Consider the following 17,358-nt stretch of genomic DNA (forward strand, 5'->3'; position numbering starts at 1 on the left):
GCATCAAGACACTGACCACCCTTGATCGGCTGCGATGGGCTGGGGATGTACTCGTGACCAACTGACACAACACTCTCCAAGCAGGTCCAGCTTCGAAGCAATGGTGGACAGAGAAAGGGCTTCAGTGATAGTCTCAAGACCTCACTGGCTGGCAAAGTGTGGTTTTCCCACAAACACCAGGGAACCACTGGCCCAAGACCAACCAATTTAGAGGGGGTGCATCCAGGAAGGCATCAAGCATCTTGAGACTGGCCATCAGGAAAAAATGAAAGCTTGGTGAATACAATGAAAGGAGCACACTAACACACCAATGCTCCACCCACCCCTTCCTGCGACCATCACCTGCCCCAAGAGCTTGCAGTAGCCATATCAGTCTGTACAGCCACCTACACTCACCCTGAGATTGGAACAGAGTCATCCTTATCTGTGAGGAACTGCCGATGATGCTCACCAATTGACTCACCAATTCCAAAGCGCTCCAAGATTCTCTTCTCACTTGCTGCCTTATTGCAATATCTCTTCATTTGCAATGTTCACCTCCCTACTCACCAACTAATAGTGGGTTCTGTCCACCAACACCTTGATTTCATATTCAACAATAACTTTGCCTAATGTTGGGAGTCTTCTAGTATTGTCCTAGTATTCAGAATGGGAAGTTGATTGGGGGGTGGGGGGGATGGGGAATATCAGATACATTGGGTAGAAAGGCAAGCTGGTTTCAAGTAGGAAGTGGGTTCTACTCCTAATGGTATTAGGGGGAAGGTTGTCATGTTCTGGGTGAAGAGAGATTATTGTATCCCATGTGTAGAGAGGGTGTCAGGTTGTGGACATTGGTGTGGGAGTGTCAGGCCCTATAGCAGTGTTTGTGGCAGGTCATGGGTAGAGAGTTATATGGGATCCCAAAGTAGAAGTGGGACAGGGATGTCGTGTCCATAGCATAGAGGGTGTGTGTCAGATCAATGGCAGGGATGTTGTGTCTTAGATGTAGAGGTGAGGTGTTGTGTCCTAGGCAAAGAGTAAGATGTCAAGTCTAGCAGCAGAAGGTACTGAGTTCTGGCATAAAGGTAGAGGGACATTTTGGGTCCCAGAATTAGAGCTAGCTATTGGGTCCTGAGGAGTCCTGGGGCTATGATTTATGTTATGACATGGTGATGAATCCCTCTGTTACTTAAACCCAAACACCCAGAAAAACTCAAGTCGCCTCATAATCTGTTAAAATATGAGTGACAGAGAACTCTCAAATTCCACTACTTAAAGAAAATGACATAAATTTATTTTCTAACTCTAAAAGTGAACATTAAACAACAACCATTCCAACTCTAGGCCCTCCTTGCTCTTAACTGTTTACTATCTGCCTTCAATTCTGGAACAATATGCTGTTCCAATCAGACACTTACTAAAATTACATCAACTTAATTTTTACAGCTGCTGTCTTCTTCTGCCTTCCCTCTTCCAGCGGAGGATCTCCCTGGGTTGTTTTCTTTCTTTTTACAGTGAGTCTTTTTCATATGAAAAGGAACCCTTGATAGAGAGTGTTTCCTCATTTCTTGGAGAGCAAGATGTTTGCTCTCCAGGTGTTTCTGTCGCGATGGCAGATGCTCTCTCTCCAATTTTCAAAATGTCTGCATTTTTATACCCTCAAAATCAGATCTTTTCGTTAGTTCGATGTTGGCAAGACAATAAATTAAAATTCAATTTGGTTTTAGTATCCTGGGGCATAATTTAAACTGATTGGTGAAATTGTTGTCAACACAGCAACCAAAACTCAGGCATTCATTTCACAGCCAAATGTTACATATTTTCAATTTTCCAGTACATTCTGGGACTGCCATCTAGTCATATCACAGGTGCTTGTAAGCTCTCAGTTCAGACCAGCATTCATTCTCTCTTACAGGTACAGTACATGCCTTCAACTTCATAACACTTGGCCTGGGTAGGGAGAGGGAGTTGTCAGGTCAGGTTTGGGGATTAAAGTGTTTGAGGAAGATGTAATTGGGGGTGTGTGCAGTCTGTTTAGTAATTACTAAGGAGTTAGATTAGATATTTTAAAATTTAACTCTTCCCGAGTAACTACTTACTTACCTGTAGTGAAACTCTCTGAATTCTCTGATTGAAATGGTTACTTTTGGATGGTTCCAGGCACTGGCGAATTGGACATCAACATCTTTAAATTGTGATGCAGTTCCTACAGATGCTGTAAGGGTCCAATGTGCAAATCCCATCTATTCTGCAGAAACAACTATCTGAGGATTGGAAAATCTGGGCCTTGAATTTATCTAATTTGAATGACTTTTCTGATGAGATTACAGAGTGGGTCGATGTGGGTGAGACAGTTGATGTGATGTACTTGGACTTTCAAACCACGCTTGATAATTTATCGTATAATAAATTCTCCAGCAAAGTTGAAACCCACTCAAATCCCTGAAATAAAAGATTCAGTGGCAGCATGGATACAAATTTGCTGGGATATGGGAAAAAGCTGGGAAGTGGGAATACTAAACTGTTCCAGCAGAGAGCTGTCACAGATCTGATTGGCCAAAAGATTTCAATTGTGCTGTAACAATTCTGTGATTCAACATTCTACACTGGAGTGTTTCACTAGACTTAAAGATTTGAATCATTCTGAAGTTGTGAAGCTGCTATACAAATGCAAGTCCTCACTGCGTACAAAATTCTAATGAATTGCAAACTTATTGGTCTCTGCCAATTAAGTTAGATATAATCATGTTTTAAATTTTTAAATTCACCACATCTAACACTCCTTTCTTTCCAAATCTCTTAAGGTTTTTCTTCAATACTGTGGTGTCAGCTGTTCTTGGTATCCTGATGATTGTACTCGTTACCCTTTATGTTTTCATCCAGCAGTTTGTAAATCCAGAAGAACTTCGCACAGCCCCTCAGTTTGAAAGTGAGTATCTCCGCTTTATGATGAGGTTTATGTTCACCGGAATATAATGGTTTTACAAAGTTGGAACAAAAGATTTGTTTCTACCATTTTTATTCGTCATTCCCCCAGTGGAAGTCATGGCATTTTCTGTCAATGGATAAAGCTCTGAAATTTTTCTCTAAACCTCCTGTCTACTTCATTCTGTCTCTTGTTGTTTCTTACAATCTATCTTTTGATGAAACTATTGATTATTTTCCCTATTACCTCTTTAATTAACTTGGTGTGACATTTTGTCTGACAGTGTCGTTGTCAAGTGCCTTGCTGCATTTCAGTACACCAAATTCTTTAAAGTTTGTTGCACACAGAAGAACTTAGGTATCATAGACTGATTCCCAGTTCAGGATTCCCACAATGTTGTCTGATTGAATGAGTGACACGAGGTATGGGAGTCAGAGCTCGATATTGCCATTCCAGTACTTTAGGGGCGATTATATTGTCTATAGTTTGATATTGAACATGCCAGCATGTTCTTAAAATCTAGAAATAAAAGGCTACCAACAGTCAAGGTGATCTTGAAGCTGCTGAATGGTCCTATCTCATAATAACTTAACTATCCATCACAAGATCCATCTTACCCAAATAAAGCCCTAACCAAACTCTCAGAACACTGCTAAAGTTACCAGTACTCTACAATCACCCTGGAGCGCAAGGACAAACAGAGGTTCCTCAGGGTTGTTTTCATTTTTCTTGGGTTCAGTAAATGAGTGTGAGGCCATTTCCCATCTTTGGGAAACCCAAGCCCATCATATCTGCCCATTTACACCCTTCTCCAATCTCCTGGACGTGTGGACGGGCAGGGCTCAGGTTTGCCAACTTCTGAGGTAATGTCAGATGAGTGTGGGTGCCAAGACATGTTGTTTCAAAGCCCCGCAGCTATTCACTGAGCCATTAATTCAATTTTCCACATTGTTCTTATGCCAACTACCATTCATTCCCACCCTCCTACTCCCATGTAACCTCATAACACTGTGTGCCCTCAATGTACCATCACATTCCATAGGCATATAGAATAGAGTAGAATCCTTAAAGTACTGGAATGGCAATATCGAGCTCTGACTCCCATGCCTAGTGTCATCCAATCAACCCCACTGCCCAACATTTCAACTCCCCTTCCTACTCTGCCGAGGACATGCAGGTCCTGGGCCTCCTCCACCACTGCTTCCTCACCACCCAACGCCTAGAGGAAGAATACCACATCTTCCGCCTTAGAACACTTCAACCCCAGGACATCAATGTGGACTTCACCAGTTTCCTCATTTCCCCTCCCCCCACCTTACCCCAGTTCCAACCTTCCAGCTCAGCACTATCCCCATGACCTGTCCCATCTGCCTATCTTTCTTTCCACCTATCCACTCCAGCCTCCTCTCTGACCTATCACCTTCATCCCCACCCCATTCACCCATTGTACTCTATGCTACTTTCTCCCCACTCCCACCCGCCTCTCATTTATCTCTACACTCTGCTGGCTTCCTGCCTCTATTCCTGATGAAGAGCTTTTGCCCGAAACGTTGATTTTCCTGCTTCTTGAATGCTGCCTGATCTGCTGTGCTTTTCCAACACCATTCTAATCCAGACTTGGGTTTACAGCATCTGCAGTCCTCGTTTTTACCCAGTGTGGAAACAGACCATTTGGCCCAATGAGTCCATACCAACCCTCCAAAGAGCATCCCACCCAGTCCCATCTCCCTACCCTACACACTGCATTTCCCATGATTAATCTACCTAACCTATTAATCCTACTACAGGGTAATTTAACATGACCATCCACCTAACTTGCACATTTTTAGATTGTGTGAGGAAACCGGAGTACCTGGAGGAAACTTACGCAGACGCAGGGATGCAAAATCTACACAGTCACCTGAGGCTGGATTGAACCCAGATTTCTGGTGCTATGAAGCAGCGGTGCTAACCACTGAGTCACCATGCCACCCTTAATCTTATAACTCAACCCTACAGTCCTGGTAACATCCTTGTCAATCTTCTTTGTACCCTTTCCAGTTTAATAACATCTTTCCTATCGCAGGGCAACAAGAACTGTATGCAGGACTCCAAATATGCTCTTCCAATGTCTTGTACAGCCCTAACATGATGTCTGAACTCCTATATTCAATGCCCTGACCAATGAAGGCAAGTGTACCAGACACCTTCCCCTGCAGCACATTCATATATATACCACCATCTGTGTGAACAAGGTTCCCCTGAGGCCCCTTTTGACAACCAGTGCCCAGCAAGGTTCCCCAACTTATTATGGTTTCAGATGGGATTCTCCAAATTGTCAAGATCCTGGTTAAGGAGGAAGGAATCGGCTCCCTTTCTTTATTCCACCACCACCCTATCCCCTTCTCGATTCATCATAACAAGGTTACTTTACAAAGGGATCGCTTTCTCTTGTGTGTGCTTTCTTCCCAGGCAAATAAATTTATGTTTCAAATAAAACCAATTCAACCTGGTTTTCTCAAGTTAATAAGTAAGTGTGTTTATTAGTTAGTAAATTTGAGACATGTACACACAGAGACTATAAATAAAAAGTGAGCCTAAAAGAAGGAAAAAAGTTAAAGATGTGAGAATCATTTTGTAAATCAATCATGAAGAGTGGACAGTAGAACATTGTGGCTGTTACAATGAATGTTCATAGTAGCATTGACATTGGTCGTTGAACAGTCAATTTCAACAACCTTGATCTTGTAAATTGATATAGGTTCTTTTGTCTTAGTTCCTTTTGATAGAAGCTGGTTGGCAACAACCAGTGTAAGAAAAATATTTTAATTTCTTTACCTGCAGTGCAGAAGTGTTTAATGGCAATTCTTAAAGACATAACCTTCATGACATACTAGTCTACATTAGTTAGTAGACTAGATCATTAAGATACCCAAATTAAGGTTGAATCTCACTTTTAACCTTTTTCTTTATATATCTCTGGAAGGGTAGAAACAAATATGTCTGCAGAAGATGGCTTCCTGCTGAGATAGGAGGTTAGGATGTCAGCCTCTGATTAAGGTGTGACATTTCAGGATTCTTCTCCAGATAGTGTGTGTGAGAATTAATGAGGAAGAACATGGAGTTCTTGAAAATGAATAAATCAATCTAGAGAAAATCTCACAAGAAGGCCTCAAAATAAAATATCATTTTGACCTCTTTTCCTGAATCCTCGCCAGGCTTTCTCCAAGGTTCTCAAGCTCTTAAACAAAACAAGTTTTAAGAAATCTTCCAAAGCCTGCTGTAACCGAAACAAAAATAATGAGAGACAAGAAACACATATTCTCCCTAGGGCTGTTGATGGCAACCCTGATGTTGGAAGACATGCTTGTGACTGCCCACAGAACACTAATTATGAATCTCTTTCTGCCTATGTGAATATTATATAGGTTCATTTATATATGGGAAATTGAATTTGCTGCTTAAAAAATAGTTTTAGCAATTGCAAACAATATCCCAACTCCAATAAAACCCAGCCCTTCTCTTTCCAACTAACTCCCTCCTTAAATCTACTATCCTGCCCTTCTGCCTGTCCATTAATTACTTGTGAGAATCTCATGATTTCTTCATCTCCAGTTATAAAGACTGCCCACTCATAGAGTCATAGAGTTACATAGAAACAGACCTTTAAGTCCAACTCATCCGTGCAGACCAGATATCCTAAACTGATCTAGTCCCATTTGCCAGCACTTGGCTCATATCCCTCTGAACTCTTCCTATTCATATACCCATCCAGATGCCTTTTAAATATTATAATTGTACCCACCTCCACCCATTCCTTTTGCAGCTCATTCCATATATGCACCACCCCCTGTGTGAAAACATTGCCCCTCAGGTTCCTTTTACATCATTCCCCTTTCTCCTTAAACTTATGGCCTCCAGTTTTGGATTCCCCTACCCTCGGGAAGAGACCTTGGCTAATCATCCTGTCCATATCCCTCATGATTTTATACACTTCTATAAAGTTACCCCTCAGCCTCTGATGCTCCAGGGACAAAAGCCCTAGCCTATTCAGCCCTCTCCCTGTAGCTCAATAACTCCAATCCCGGCAATGACCTTGCAAATCTTTTCTGAATCCTTTCACGTTTAACAATATCCTTCCTATAGCAGGAAGACCAGAATTGAACACAGTATTCCTCACCAGTGTCCTCAGTTATCTCTGGTTTCCCTTGCCTTGGAGCACTTGCTTCTTCTGGTTTTTCATCATAGACACACAGAAGGATTTATGGCACAGATAGAAGCTGTTCAGATCTGTGCTAGTTTTATACCTTAGTCTCTCCAAGCTCAATTAATTACCTCATTTTTTTCAGCGATACTGAACTGCCAAATGACCTTTACTTGTATACTATGGTCCTGGGCTAAAATTAGCTCATGTGGAAACTTTGGCTTATGTGGTTCAGTGCTGTGGATAGAGATGAAGAATACATAACAGACACAAAAGGAATAGCAAGTGATGGTGAACAAAGTACAACCCTAGGGGTTAAAAGGGTTAAAACAATGACAGGTTGTGCAGGCCAGGCTTATAATTCCTTGAATATATATGAGTAAACATTGATCTAATTGAATTGTTTAAAATTATGAAAGGCATTGAGAGGATAGATCGAGAGCAATTATTTCTTCTAATGGAATTGTTGAAGCACAGAACAAGACACTGTAACATCAAACTTAAGGCTGGGTTGTTTATAGGTACTGTCACAAAACATTTCTTCACAGAAAGTGTAGTGGAAATCTGAAAAGCCCTTTACCCAAAACACAGGACTTTGGAGCAGGAATAGCCATTTAGTTGAAGCTTCCTCAGCATCATGGCTGATCTGTTTGTGCTTTCAGCTTCATTGCATTTGTTTGCACCCCATAACCCATGACCCCCTTGTCTATCACAACCACCTGATGAAGGAGCAGCACTCCAAAACAAAGTGCTTCCAATTATATCTGTTGGTCTATAACCTGCTGTTGTGTGATTTTTAATGTTGTCTATCAAAGAGCTGTTATGATTAGCTCAGCTTCAAAATGAAGTTGAGATATTTTTGTTAATTTAGGGGCATTAAGAGAAATGGAACCATTACTGGTAAATAGAATGGAGAAATGGATCCAGTTGATTCGGAGAGCAGGCCAAGGATCCAAATGACCTCTGTGTTTCTGGAATCAGTCCCTTCATAAGTTAGAGCCCTGTGCCCTGGATCACACTTCAATAAATCAATATCACTTTGCAGGTCAAATATGCACTGAGATGTATAAAACATTCTAATTATGGCCTATGTCCATTTAGAATCCAATGAATGAATGCATGAGTTGAAGGGTTATGGAGAGCAGACAGAAAAGTGGAGTTGAGGTCAAAATAAGATCAGCCATGATTGTATTAAATGGCGGAGCAGGCTCGAGGGGCTGAATTGCCTACTCCTCCTCCTAATTCTTAACATGCCCATTATGTACCTAGTCCTTTGACTAATGTTTTATTTACCTATCTCAATATCATCTTATGTAACGTGGCATCAAAGTTTGTTTAAGAAAGCACCAGATATACACCTGGGATATTTCTACTGTGTTAAAGATGCAACATAAATACAATTTGTCATTGCTAGATCCCAAACAAACTCTATATTGTTAACTGGATTAGCACACAGGTCAGAGGATGTCCAACAGAAACAAGGATATTGTGTAGAACATCCTGAAACTTGGTTCCCGCCATGGAACAAATATTCAAGGACAGAATTATGCACGTCATGGAACTAATTGCATCTCAGCAACCTTATCTTGAAGCTGATCATAGACTGTCTTGTTGGACAAATTATTCAGGTAGATATTTTGGATTTAGAGTGGGATGTCATTGCATTGCTTTTTTCTACACAGATGTTCGAGGAAACAACACTTGGTTGGTATTTCTGCCCATTGCTCCCGTGGAGACAACACAAATTGGAATCTCAGTCATAGCAGGAATCACCATTATCCTTGGGATCGCTTCACTGATGTTACTTGGTCATCTGTTGGGCTTTCACATTTACCTGTGTGAGTCAAAGGGAGCCAAAACCTTTTCATTTATCATTTCCAAGTGTTAGCAGATTTGTTTTTTGTGGGGAAGAGCAGAGATTTAAATTTCAGGTTGCTGTACTGAGTCACTAGCAGTCACTCTTGGGTGAGTACTTGGAAGGCTGGGGGTGGGGTGTAATTGGAAGGAAAGGGCACCTAGTTTATCCCTGTAAGGTGGATGGTGTGTTGACCGATTTCTAAGCTGAAGTATCCTGCTTTCAGAGAACTCTGAATTTCAAATCACATACCTAATTCATTGGCAGGGTTTTGAAGGAGTGTGTGGGTGAGATAGAGTGGCCTAGTGACTGTGTTCTACTTAAGAAGGGAAGGTTGGCTGAAAGATTTCCAAATATTGCTCATCTAGACCTAACCTGCATCAGCCACCTAACACTTTCTCCAAAAGTTTCTTATTTCTGGAGTCAATTATCCCCATTCTTAACCCTCTACAAACTGTACATTGTACAAAATATTGCTCCTCCTGATTTCCCTCCAAAGCATTAATCACCATTGGCAAAATATCTTAGGATATTTTTTAAGTATATTAAAGGACCTTGATAAGGTTGGTACAGGAAAATTGCTTCCTCTCATTAGGCATGAAGAACAAACGAAAATAATTTTCATGTTAGAGCCAGCCCAATCAGGAGGAAAATCAGAGAGAGAAACAGAGGTTGCTGGAAAATCTCAGCAGGTCTAGCAGCATCTGTGAAAAGAAATCAGGGTCAATGTTTTGGATCTGATGACCTTTCCTCTGAACAGAAAGTGTGTTTACAGATTTGGGTAGCAGAAAGCTGGGATATGTTCTGTCAAAAGGCTATGGAAATTAGATTAATTGGGAAGTCTTCTTATGTTGAAGAACCTTTTATGAACTCAAGAGTACATGAGCTGAATTTCATTCCTGTACTTTTCCAGTGTTCAACAAGTTAAGTACGTATGAATATGTTGTGCGGGAGCGTCACAAGCAGGATGTACGAGGCCAAGGAAGTGATGTCGAGTCTGCCCAGAATGCATCTGCTAGGATGACTGCTCTTCAGGTAGAGTATGATAGAGGCAATGAGAAAGTCATGGGTTAAGGTCCCATTCCTGCCTTGATCATCTCTAGGCTGGCAGTGCTGCATTGTCGGTATATCTGTGGTTTGGGTGAATCATTAAACCAGGGCCTTAACTGTACTCTCAGGTCAATATGGATGATCCAGGTCACATTTTAAAGAAGTGGAGGAATAAGCTGGATAACCCAGTCATTGAAAGCAGACAGTTAGGAAGACAAATCGTGTGTTGGTTTTTATTGAAAGAGGATTTAAGTACATGAGCAGGGAAGTCTTACTGCAGCTTTGTTGAGACCGCATCGAGAATATTGTGTGCAGTTTTGCCCTCCTTACCAAAGAAATGATATACTTGCCTTAGTGGGAGTGCAGTGAAGGCTTGCCAGACTGATTCCTGTGATGGCAGGTTTGCCCTGCTTGGAGGGATTAGACTTTTAATGTTATGGATTGATATTAAGTTATCCCAAAGCAATGTTTTTGAGCAATAAGACTGCGCTAGTGCTGCGTTTTGAGCAAAGTGTGTTGTGCTTGCTTTTAGGTAATTTTTGGGTCTGTAGATTGTGAAAGGAGCTTTTAGTAGGCCGATATACTCTTCCTTTGGGAGATCAAGGAGATTTTGAATGCTCCTGGAAACTATTTCTGCGGGAAGTGTGTTTCATTGTGAATCCTATTGGACAGCGTGGATCAGTTGGATCAATGGTTAGAAGCAATGAGGAGTTTACAAGAGCAAGGGGTGGGATGGATGGCAATTTCAGGAAGGTAGAGACACAACAGATACAGTCATTGAGCTGGTTGACTCCTTGGAATGGTGGGAGAGGTAGGCATGTCATGCAGAAGTCTTCTGTGGCTATCCCCATCTCATCTGTTTTGGATACCATAGGGAGGTAGGATCTCTCAAGGGAGTATACAACTGACAGGCAGGTTTCTGGAATCTTGACTGGTTCTCCTGTAATGAGAGGAATGTCAAGTTCCAAGTAATAGGGGACTCTCTAGTCTGGGGCACAGACAGACATTTCTGCAATCGTTAGTAAGACATCAAGATGGTGGGTTGCCTTCCTAATGTCCGAGTCAAGGATATCTTGGAGGGGGTACAGAATATTCTGAAAGGGGAGAGGGACCAACAGGAGGTCATGTACATTGGTACCAATGACCTAGATAGGGAAAGGAATGACATTCTGCAGACAGAATGTAAGAAACTAAGCAGGAGGTTAAAACGTAGGTCTGGACCTCTACCAATGTCGCGTACTGGTGAGAGTAGGAATAGGAGGTTACAGCAGATGAATGCGTGGCTGAGGAACTGGTGTAGGGGGCAAGAATTCACCTTTTTTGGATCATTGGGGTTTTTTCAGGGTAAAAATAACCTGTACAAGAGGGTGGGTTTCACCTGCATTGGAAGGGGACTCCAAACTCCTTGTGGGGAAGTCTGCTAGTGCTACTCAGGAGACTCTAAACTAGTAAAGGGGATAGGGGTGGGAACCAAAGTGGTAGTGAGAAAAGAGAAAAGGCTGAGGTTGGTACAGTAGGTAAGGGGAGCAAATCTAATAGTCAAAGCAAACAAGAGCTTGGCAGAGAATGAAGTAAGAATGATAAATTAAACAACATTTATTTCAATACAAGAGGCCTGATAGGTACGGCAGATGAACTTAGGGCATGGTCGGGCATATGGGACGAAGATTCATAGCAATTACAGAAATGTGGCTCACGGATGAACAGGACTTGCAGCTTAATGTTCCAGGGTATAGATGCCAGAGGAATGATGGACAGGGATGCAAGTGAAGAGGGGGAGTGGCCTTTTTAGTTAAAGAGAACATTATGCTGTCCTTAGGGAGGATATTCCTGGGAGATTGTCCAGCCAAGTTATATGCATGTAACTTAAAAATAAGAAAGGGATGATCAGCTTGTTGGGATTGTATTATACGATACCCAATAATCAATGAAAAATTGAGAAGCAAATATATTAGCAAATCTCAGATATCTAAGAAAAATAGAGTTGTTACAGTAGGAGAGTTTAACTTTCCAAACATAGACTGGGACTGCCGTAGCGTTAAGGGCTTGGATGGGGAACAATCTGTTATATTGAATAAGAAAATGTTCTTGTACACATATGTGGATGTACCTATTAGAGAAGGGACAATACTTGATCTGATGGGAAATAAGGCAGGGCAAGTAACTGAGGTGTCAGTGGGTTCAGTTTGTGGCAACTGATCATAATTCTATTTGTTTTAAAATAGTTATGGAAAAGGATAGAACTGATCAAAAGTTAAAGTTCTAAATTGGAGGAAGGCCAATTTTGGTAGTGTTAGACAGGAACTTTCAAAATTTGATTGGGGGAAGCCGATAATATAATCCCAACAGGTAAAGGGACGGTTACAAAGTAGGAGGCCTTTACGTATGAGATAACATGAGTTTAGAGACAGTATGTTCCTGTTAGAGTGAAGGGCAAGTCTGCTGGGTGTACGGAATGTTGGATAACTAGAGAAACTGAGATTCTGGTCAAGAAAGAGAAAGAAGCATTTCTCAGGTCTGGACAGCTGGAATTGGGTCAACCTGTAGAGGAGCATAAAGGCAGTCAGTGTATATTTAAGATGAAACTCTGGATGGCTAAAAGGTGACATGAGATAACTTTGGGAAATACAGTTAAGGAGAATCCAAAGACGTTCAATAAGGACAAAAATGTTACTGGGGGGTGAATAGGGCCCCTTAAAGATCAACATGTCTATGTGTGGAACCACAGAAAATAGGTGAGATAGTAAACATCAGTTTTGCATCAGTTTTAACATGGAAGCTAGGGAAATAAATAGTGATATCTTGAAAAGTGTCCATATTTTAGAAGAGGAAGTGCTGGAGGTCTTAAAATGCATGAAGGTAGTTAAGTCTCCAGGACCTGATCAGGTGTTCTCCAGAACTTTATGGAAAGCTAGGGAAGTGATTGGTGGGCCCCTTGCTGAGATATCTGTATCATTGACAGATAGAAGACTAGAGGCTGGTTAATGTAGTGCCATTATTAAGCAATGCTGTAAAGAAAAGCCAGGGAACTATAGACTGGTGAGCCTTACGTCAGTGGTGGATAAGTTGTTGGAGAAGATTCTAAGGGACAGGGTTTACATGAATTTGGAAAGGCAAGGACTGATTAGGGATAGTCAGCATGGCTTTGTGTGTGAGGAATCGTGCCTCACAAACTTGATTGAGATTTTTGAAGAGGTAACAAAGAAGATTGATGAAAGCAGTGCAGTGGACATTGCCCATATGGACTTCAATAAAGCATTGACCAAGGTTCCGTGTGACATACTGGTTAGTAAGGTTATATCATATGGAATGCAAAGGAGCTAACTAATTGGATACAAATTTGGCTTGAAGGTAGGAAACAGAAGGTGATGGTGCAGGGATGCTTTTCAGACTGGAGGCCTTTGACCAGTGGTGTACCACAAGGATCAGTGCTGGTCTACTGCTTTTCGTATATGTATAGGTGATTTAGATGTGAATTTAGGAGGTATGGTTAGCAAATTTGCAGATGACACCAAAAAAGGTGATGTAATGGACAGCAAAGTAGATTATCTCAGAGTACAATGATCAGATGGGCAAATGGGCTGAGGAGTGGTAAATGGAACTTCGTAACATCATTGAATCCCTCTAGTGTGGAAACAGGCCATTTGGCCTAGCAAGTCCACACCGACCTTCCGAGGAGTAACCAAGCCAGATCCATTCTCTTACACTGTTAGGTTACATTTACTGAAAATGTGTTGCTGGAAAAATGTAGCAGGTCAGGCAGCATCCAAGGAGCAGGAAAATTGACATTTCAGGCATAAGCCCTTCTTCAGGAATTCCTGAAGAAGGGATCATGCCTGAAACGTTGATTCTCCTGCTCCTTGGATGCTGCCTGACCTGCTGTGCTTTTCCAGCAACATATTTTCAGCTCTGTTGCCAGCATCTGCAGACCTCACTTTCTCCTAGGTTACATTTACCCTAAACTGACATATCCCTGAACAATATGGGCAAATTAACATGACCAAATCACCTAACTGCTCATCTTTGGATTGTGGGAGGAAACCAGAGCACCTGCAGGGAACCCACACAGACGAGGGGAGAATGTGCGAACTCCACACAGACAGTCACCTGAGGTTGGAATCAAACCTGGGTCCCTGGCACTGTCGAGGCAGCAGTGCTAACCACTGAGCCACCATGATGCTCTGAATTATTTAATTTAGATAAATGCATTTTGGTAAGGCATACCGGGGCATGACTGGGGAATGTTGCTGAACAAAGAGATTTAGAAATGCAGGTGCATAGTTCCTCAAAAGTAGAGTTGCAGGTAGACAGGATGGTGGAGAAGGCATTTTGCACGCTTACATTCATTGGTCAATACTTTGAGTATAGGAGTTGGGAGGTCATGTTGCATCTGTATGGGACATTGTTAAGGTCACTTTGGGAATACTGCATACAATTCTGGTTGCTCTTCTACAGGAAGGATGTTGTGAACCTAGAAAGAGTGCAAGAAGAAGTTACAAGGATGTTGCTGGGACTGGACAGTTTGAGCTATAGCCTGAGGCTGAATAGGCTGGGGCTTTTTTTTCCCTAGAGCATCTAAGGCTGAGGGTTGACATTGTAAAGGTTTATAAAATCATGAGGGGCATGGACAAAGTGAACAGTGGAGGTCTTTTCCAAGGGTAGGGTAATCCAAAACTAGAGGGAATAGATTTAAGGTAAGAGGGGAAAGATTTAAAAGGGACCTGTGGAGTAACTTTTTCAAGTGGAGGGTGGTACATGCCTGGAATGAGCTACCAGAAGATGGCACAATTACAAAATTTTAAAAAACATCTGAATGGGTATATGAATGGGAAAGGTTTAGAGGGACATGGGCCAAATGTTGGCAAATGGGTCTAGGTCAGATTGCTATGTCTGGTCAGCACAGATGAGTTGGACTGAATGGTCTGTTCCGTGCTCTATGACTCGTCCCATGTTCACTGGAATTTAGAAGGTTAAGAGAGGATCTCACTGAAATTAAAATAAAATGTATGGTTGGATGCAGTGTTGATGTTTCCCTTGGCCAAGGTGTGGATAATATGGGGTCACAGTCCCAAGTATGCAGTTGGCTATTTTGATCTGTGCTGAGGAGACATTTCTTAGCCCAGAGAGTGGGCAACCTGTGAAATTTGCTACAACAGAAGGCTGCTTAGGCTAAGTCACTGAATATATTTAATGAAATAAAAATATTTATAGAAGCTAGAGATCTCAAGGTATATGGGGAGAGAATGGAAAATTGAGATAGAAGAACAGTTATGATCAACATGTTGGGCTGAATGACCTTCTGCTCTTATTTTCTGCTTCTGAAAATGCGTACTATTGATTAACTCCCACCTTTCAATGTAATGCAAGCAGTGGGCCAAGTTTATGTTGACTGCTCATTTGAATCATTGCTCCCTGAGGCCAGTGTTAATCATTTTGTTCATTGACTACATGCTGTTAGCTTACTAGAGGTCAAGGTCATTCTTTTACTCATTAATTGAATTTGAACATTACTGGCCTTTGTTGCTCAGCAACTGCAGAGGATTGAGATGAGTATTTTGATGGAATAGTCTTGGGAAGAACACAAATGGCTAAATACAACAAAATATGTAATACATTAAGAAGCCTCCAGGAAATTCAGAATCAGTGCCAGGGAACTCGACTTGTATCAGTTTGGCACAGTGTTTGCATTAGGTTTGGAGCCCACATTGAGGCAACTTCTAGCATGGAGGTGGTGACAGTTCCATTCATACAGTTGTGGAAACAACCTGACATGACATCAAATGGAACGCGGGGTGTGGCAGTGTAGAATTTGGGCATGTGGGGTATTCAGGGGATGGAGTGATGATGAATGTGAGTTGTAAGTTGGAGAGGTGGAGTGATGGGATAGGGGTGTGGAGGTTATCAAATCTGGGAGGATTTGGAATTGGAGTGGAGAGCTGTTGTGTCTAGGACACAGGGTGTCAGCTCCAGGGGATCAGGTCAAGGTGTCGAGTCCATGGGGAAATGGCAGGAAAGTGAAGTTTAAGATGATCAGGTCAGTCTTGATCTCATCTAGTAACGGGACAGCTTTGATAGGCTGAATAACCTAACTCCTCTTCTATATCTTAATAACAAGGCTTAGGTGAGGACAATAGGGTGGAAGTGCTGGGAATTAGGCTCTGGGAGGGTGTGAGTTACCCATAGATTGTGGGAGATGGCCAGTGTTGAGTCGGGGCATTAAATTTAATAGTTACTCACAAGTTAGAGGAAGTTTTAACCTTTCTTGGCTCACTGTTCAGGCAAGTGATTTGAAACAATCCAAACATTTTGACTCAAGATTCTGAGTTGGGGACATTTTCAGAAGATTCCAGGTGCTGAATAATTTCCCATCAGAAGTCTCAATTTCCCAAGCAGTTCCCTCAATGCCAACTACCCTGAAAGATTAGATTAGATTACTTACAGTGTGGAAACAGGCCCTTCGGCCCACAAGTCCACACCGCCCGCCGAAGCGCACCCACCCAGACCCATTCCCCCACACCTAACACGACAGGCAATTTAGCATGGCCAATTCACCTAACTTGCACATTTTTGGATTGTGGGAGGAAACCGAAGCATCTGGAGGAAACCCACACAGACACGGGGAGAATGTGCAAACTCCACACAGTCAGTCAGTGGCCTGAGGTGGGAATTGAACCCGGGTCTCTGGCGCTGTGAGGCAGCAGTGCTTACCACTGTGCCACTGTAATCTAATCTAATCTGAAACTTCCTCGTGATCCCAAAGTGCAAATCCCATCTATGCTACTGAAATGACTGTCTTCCCATTGGATAATCAGGTTTGCTTTCTCAATGTCTTAGCATAATAGAGCACAAGTGTGATATTTCCTCTTGGGAATGCAGTATTCATGCTCCTGTCGCTACCTCTCTGCAAATGCCTTTGTTGTTGCCAATAGGCAGTCAGCTAAAAGTCATATCAGGAGGGGACAGATTGGCCTCTCCACCCAGAGTTGCTCAAGGTCTTCCTCCAAGGTCGACTCCATCACTGAAAGTCAGCATCCTTCCACCAGCTATGTCCTTTGTCCATCTCTTCTTCCTTCACCTTCCTCCTTCTTCGTGTTACTGTCAAGAAGATCTTCACAGCTACCTTTCCCACTGAACCAAAGATTTTTAGGACATCAGTATGCACATAAATGGAATCTTGTTTTGCCTCCTTTGCAGCTAAAGGATCAACTTATGCTGCATTGGCATTGCAACATTTCCACAGATAAGAATCTGTAGGAAGGTGGAAAATAGTCCCTCCTCCAGCAAGGAGTAACATTTAAGAATACTTTGTCCCCATGTTTGTAGAGTACACCCTCCCAGTTGGCAATTCTATGTTTATAATTATGG

The 17,358-nt window shown here is 42.1% G+C and overlaps 1 protein-coding gene across 1 annotated transcript in view; it reads left to right on the forward strand.

Annotated features, from left to right (window-relative positions):
• The window catches only part of zdhhc11 (zinc finger DHHC-type containing 11), a 98,940-nt gene that overhangs the window by 65,139 nt on the left and 16,443 nt on the right, over positions 1 to 17,358 (forward strand). Inside the window, exons 5-7 of the mRNA XM_060849990.1 lie at positions 2,784 to 2,908; positions 8,771 to 8,926; positions 9,857 to 9,978. Of these exons, the coding sequence (XP_060705973.1) occupies positions 2,784 to 2,908; positions 8,771 to 8,926; positions 9,857 to 9,978 (403 nt within the window). The remainder of the gene's footprint in view (positions 1 to 2,783; positions 2,909 to 8,770; positions 8,927 to 9,856; positions 9,979 to 17,358) is intronic.

Source organism: Hemiscyllium ocellatum, chromosome 34 (assembly GCF_020745735.1).
Source record: "Hemiscyllium ocellatum isolate sHemOce1 chromosome 34, sHemOce1.pat.X.cur, whole genome shotgun sequence".
Taxonomy (NCBI): domain Eukaryota; kingdom Metazoa; phylum Chordata; class Chondrichthyes; order Orectolobiformes; family Hemiscylliidae; genus Hemiscyllium; species Hemiscyllium ocellatum.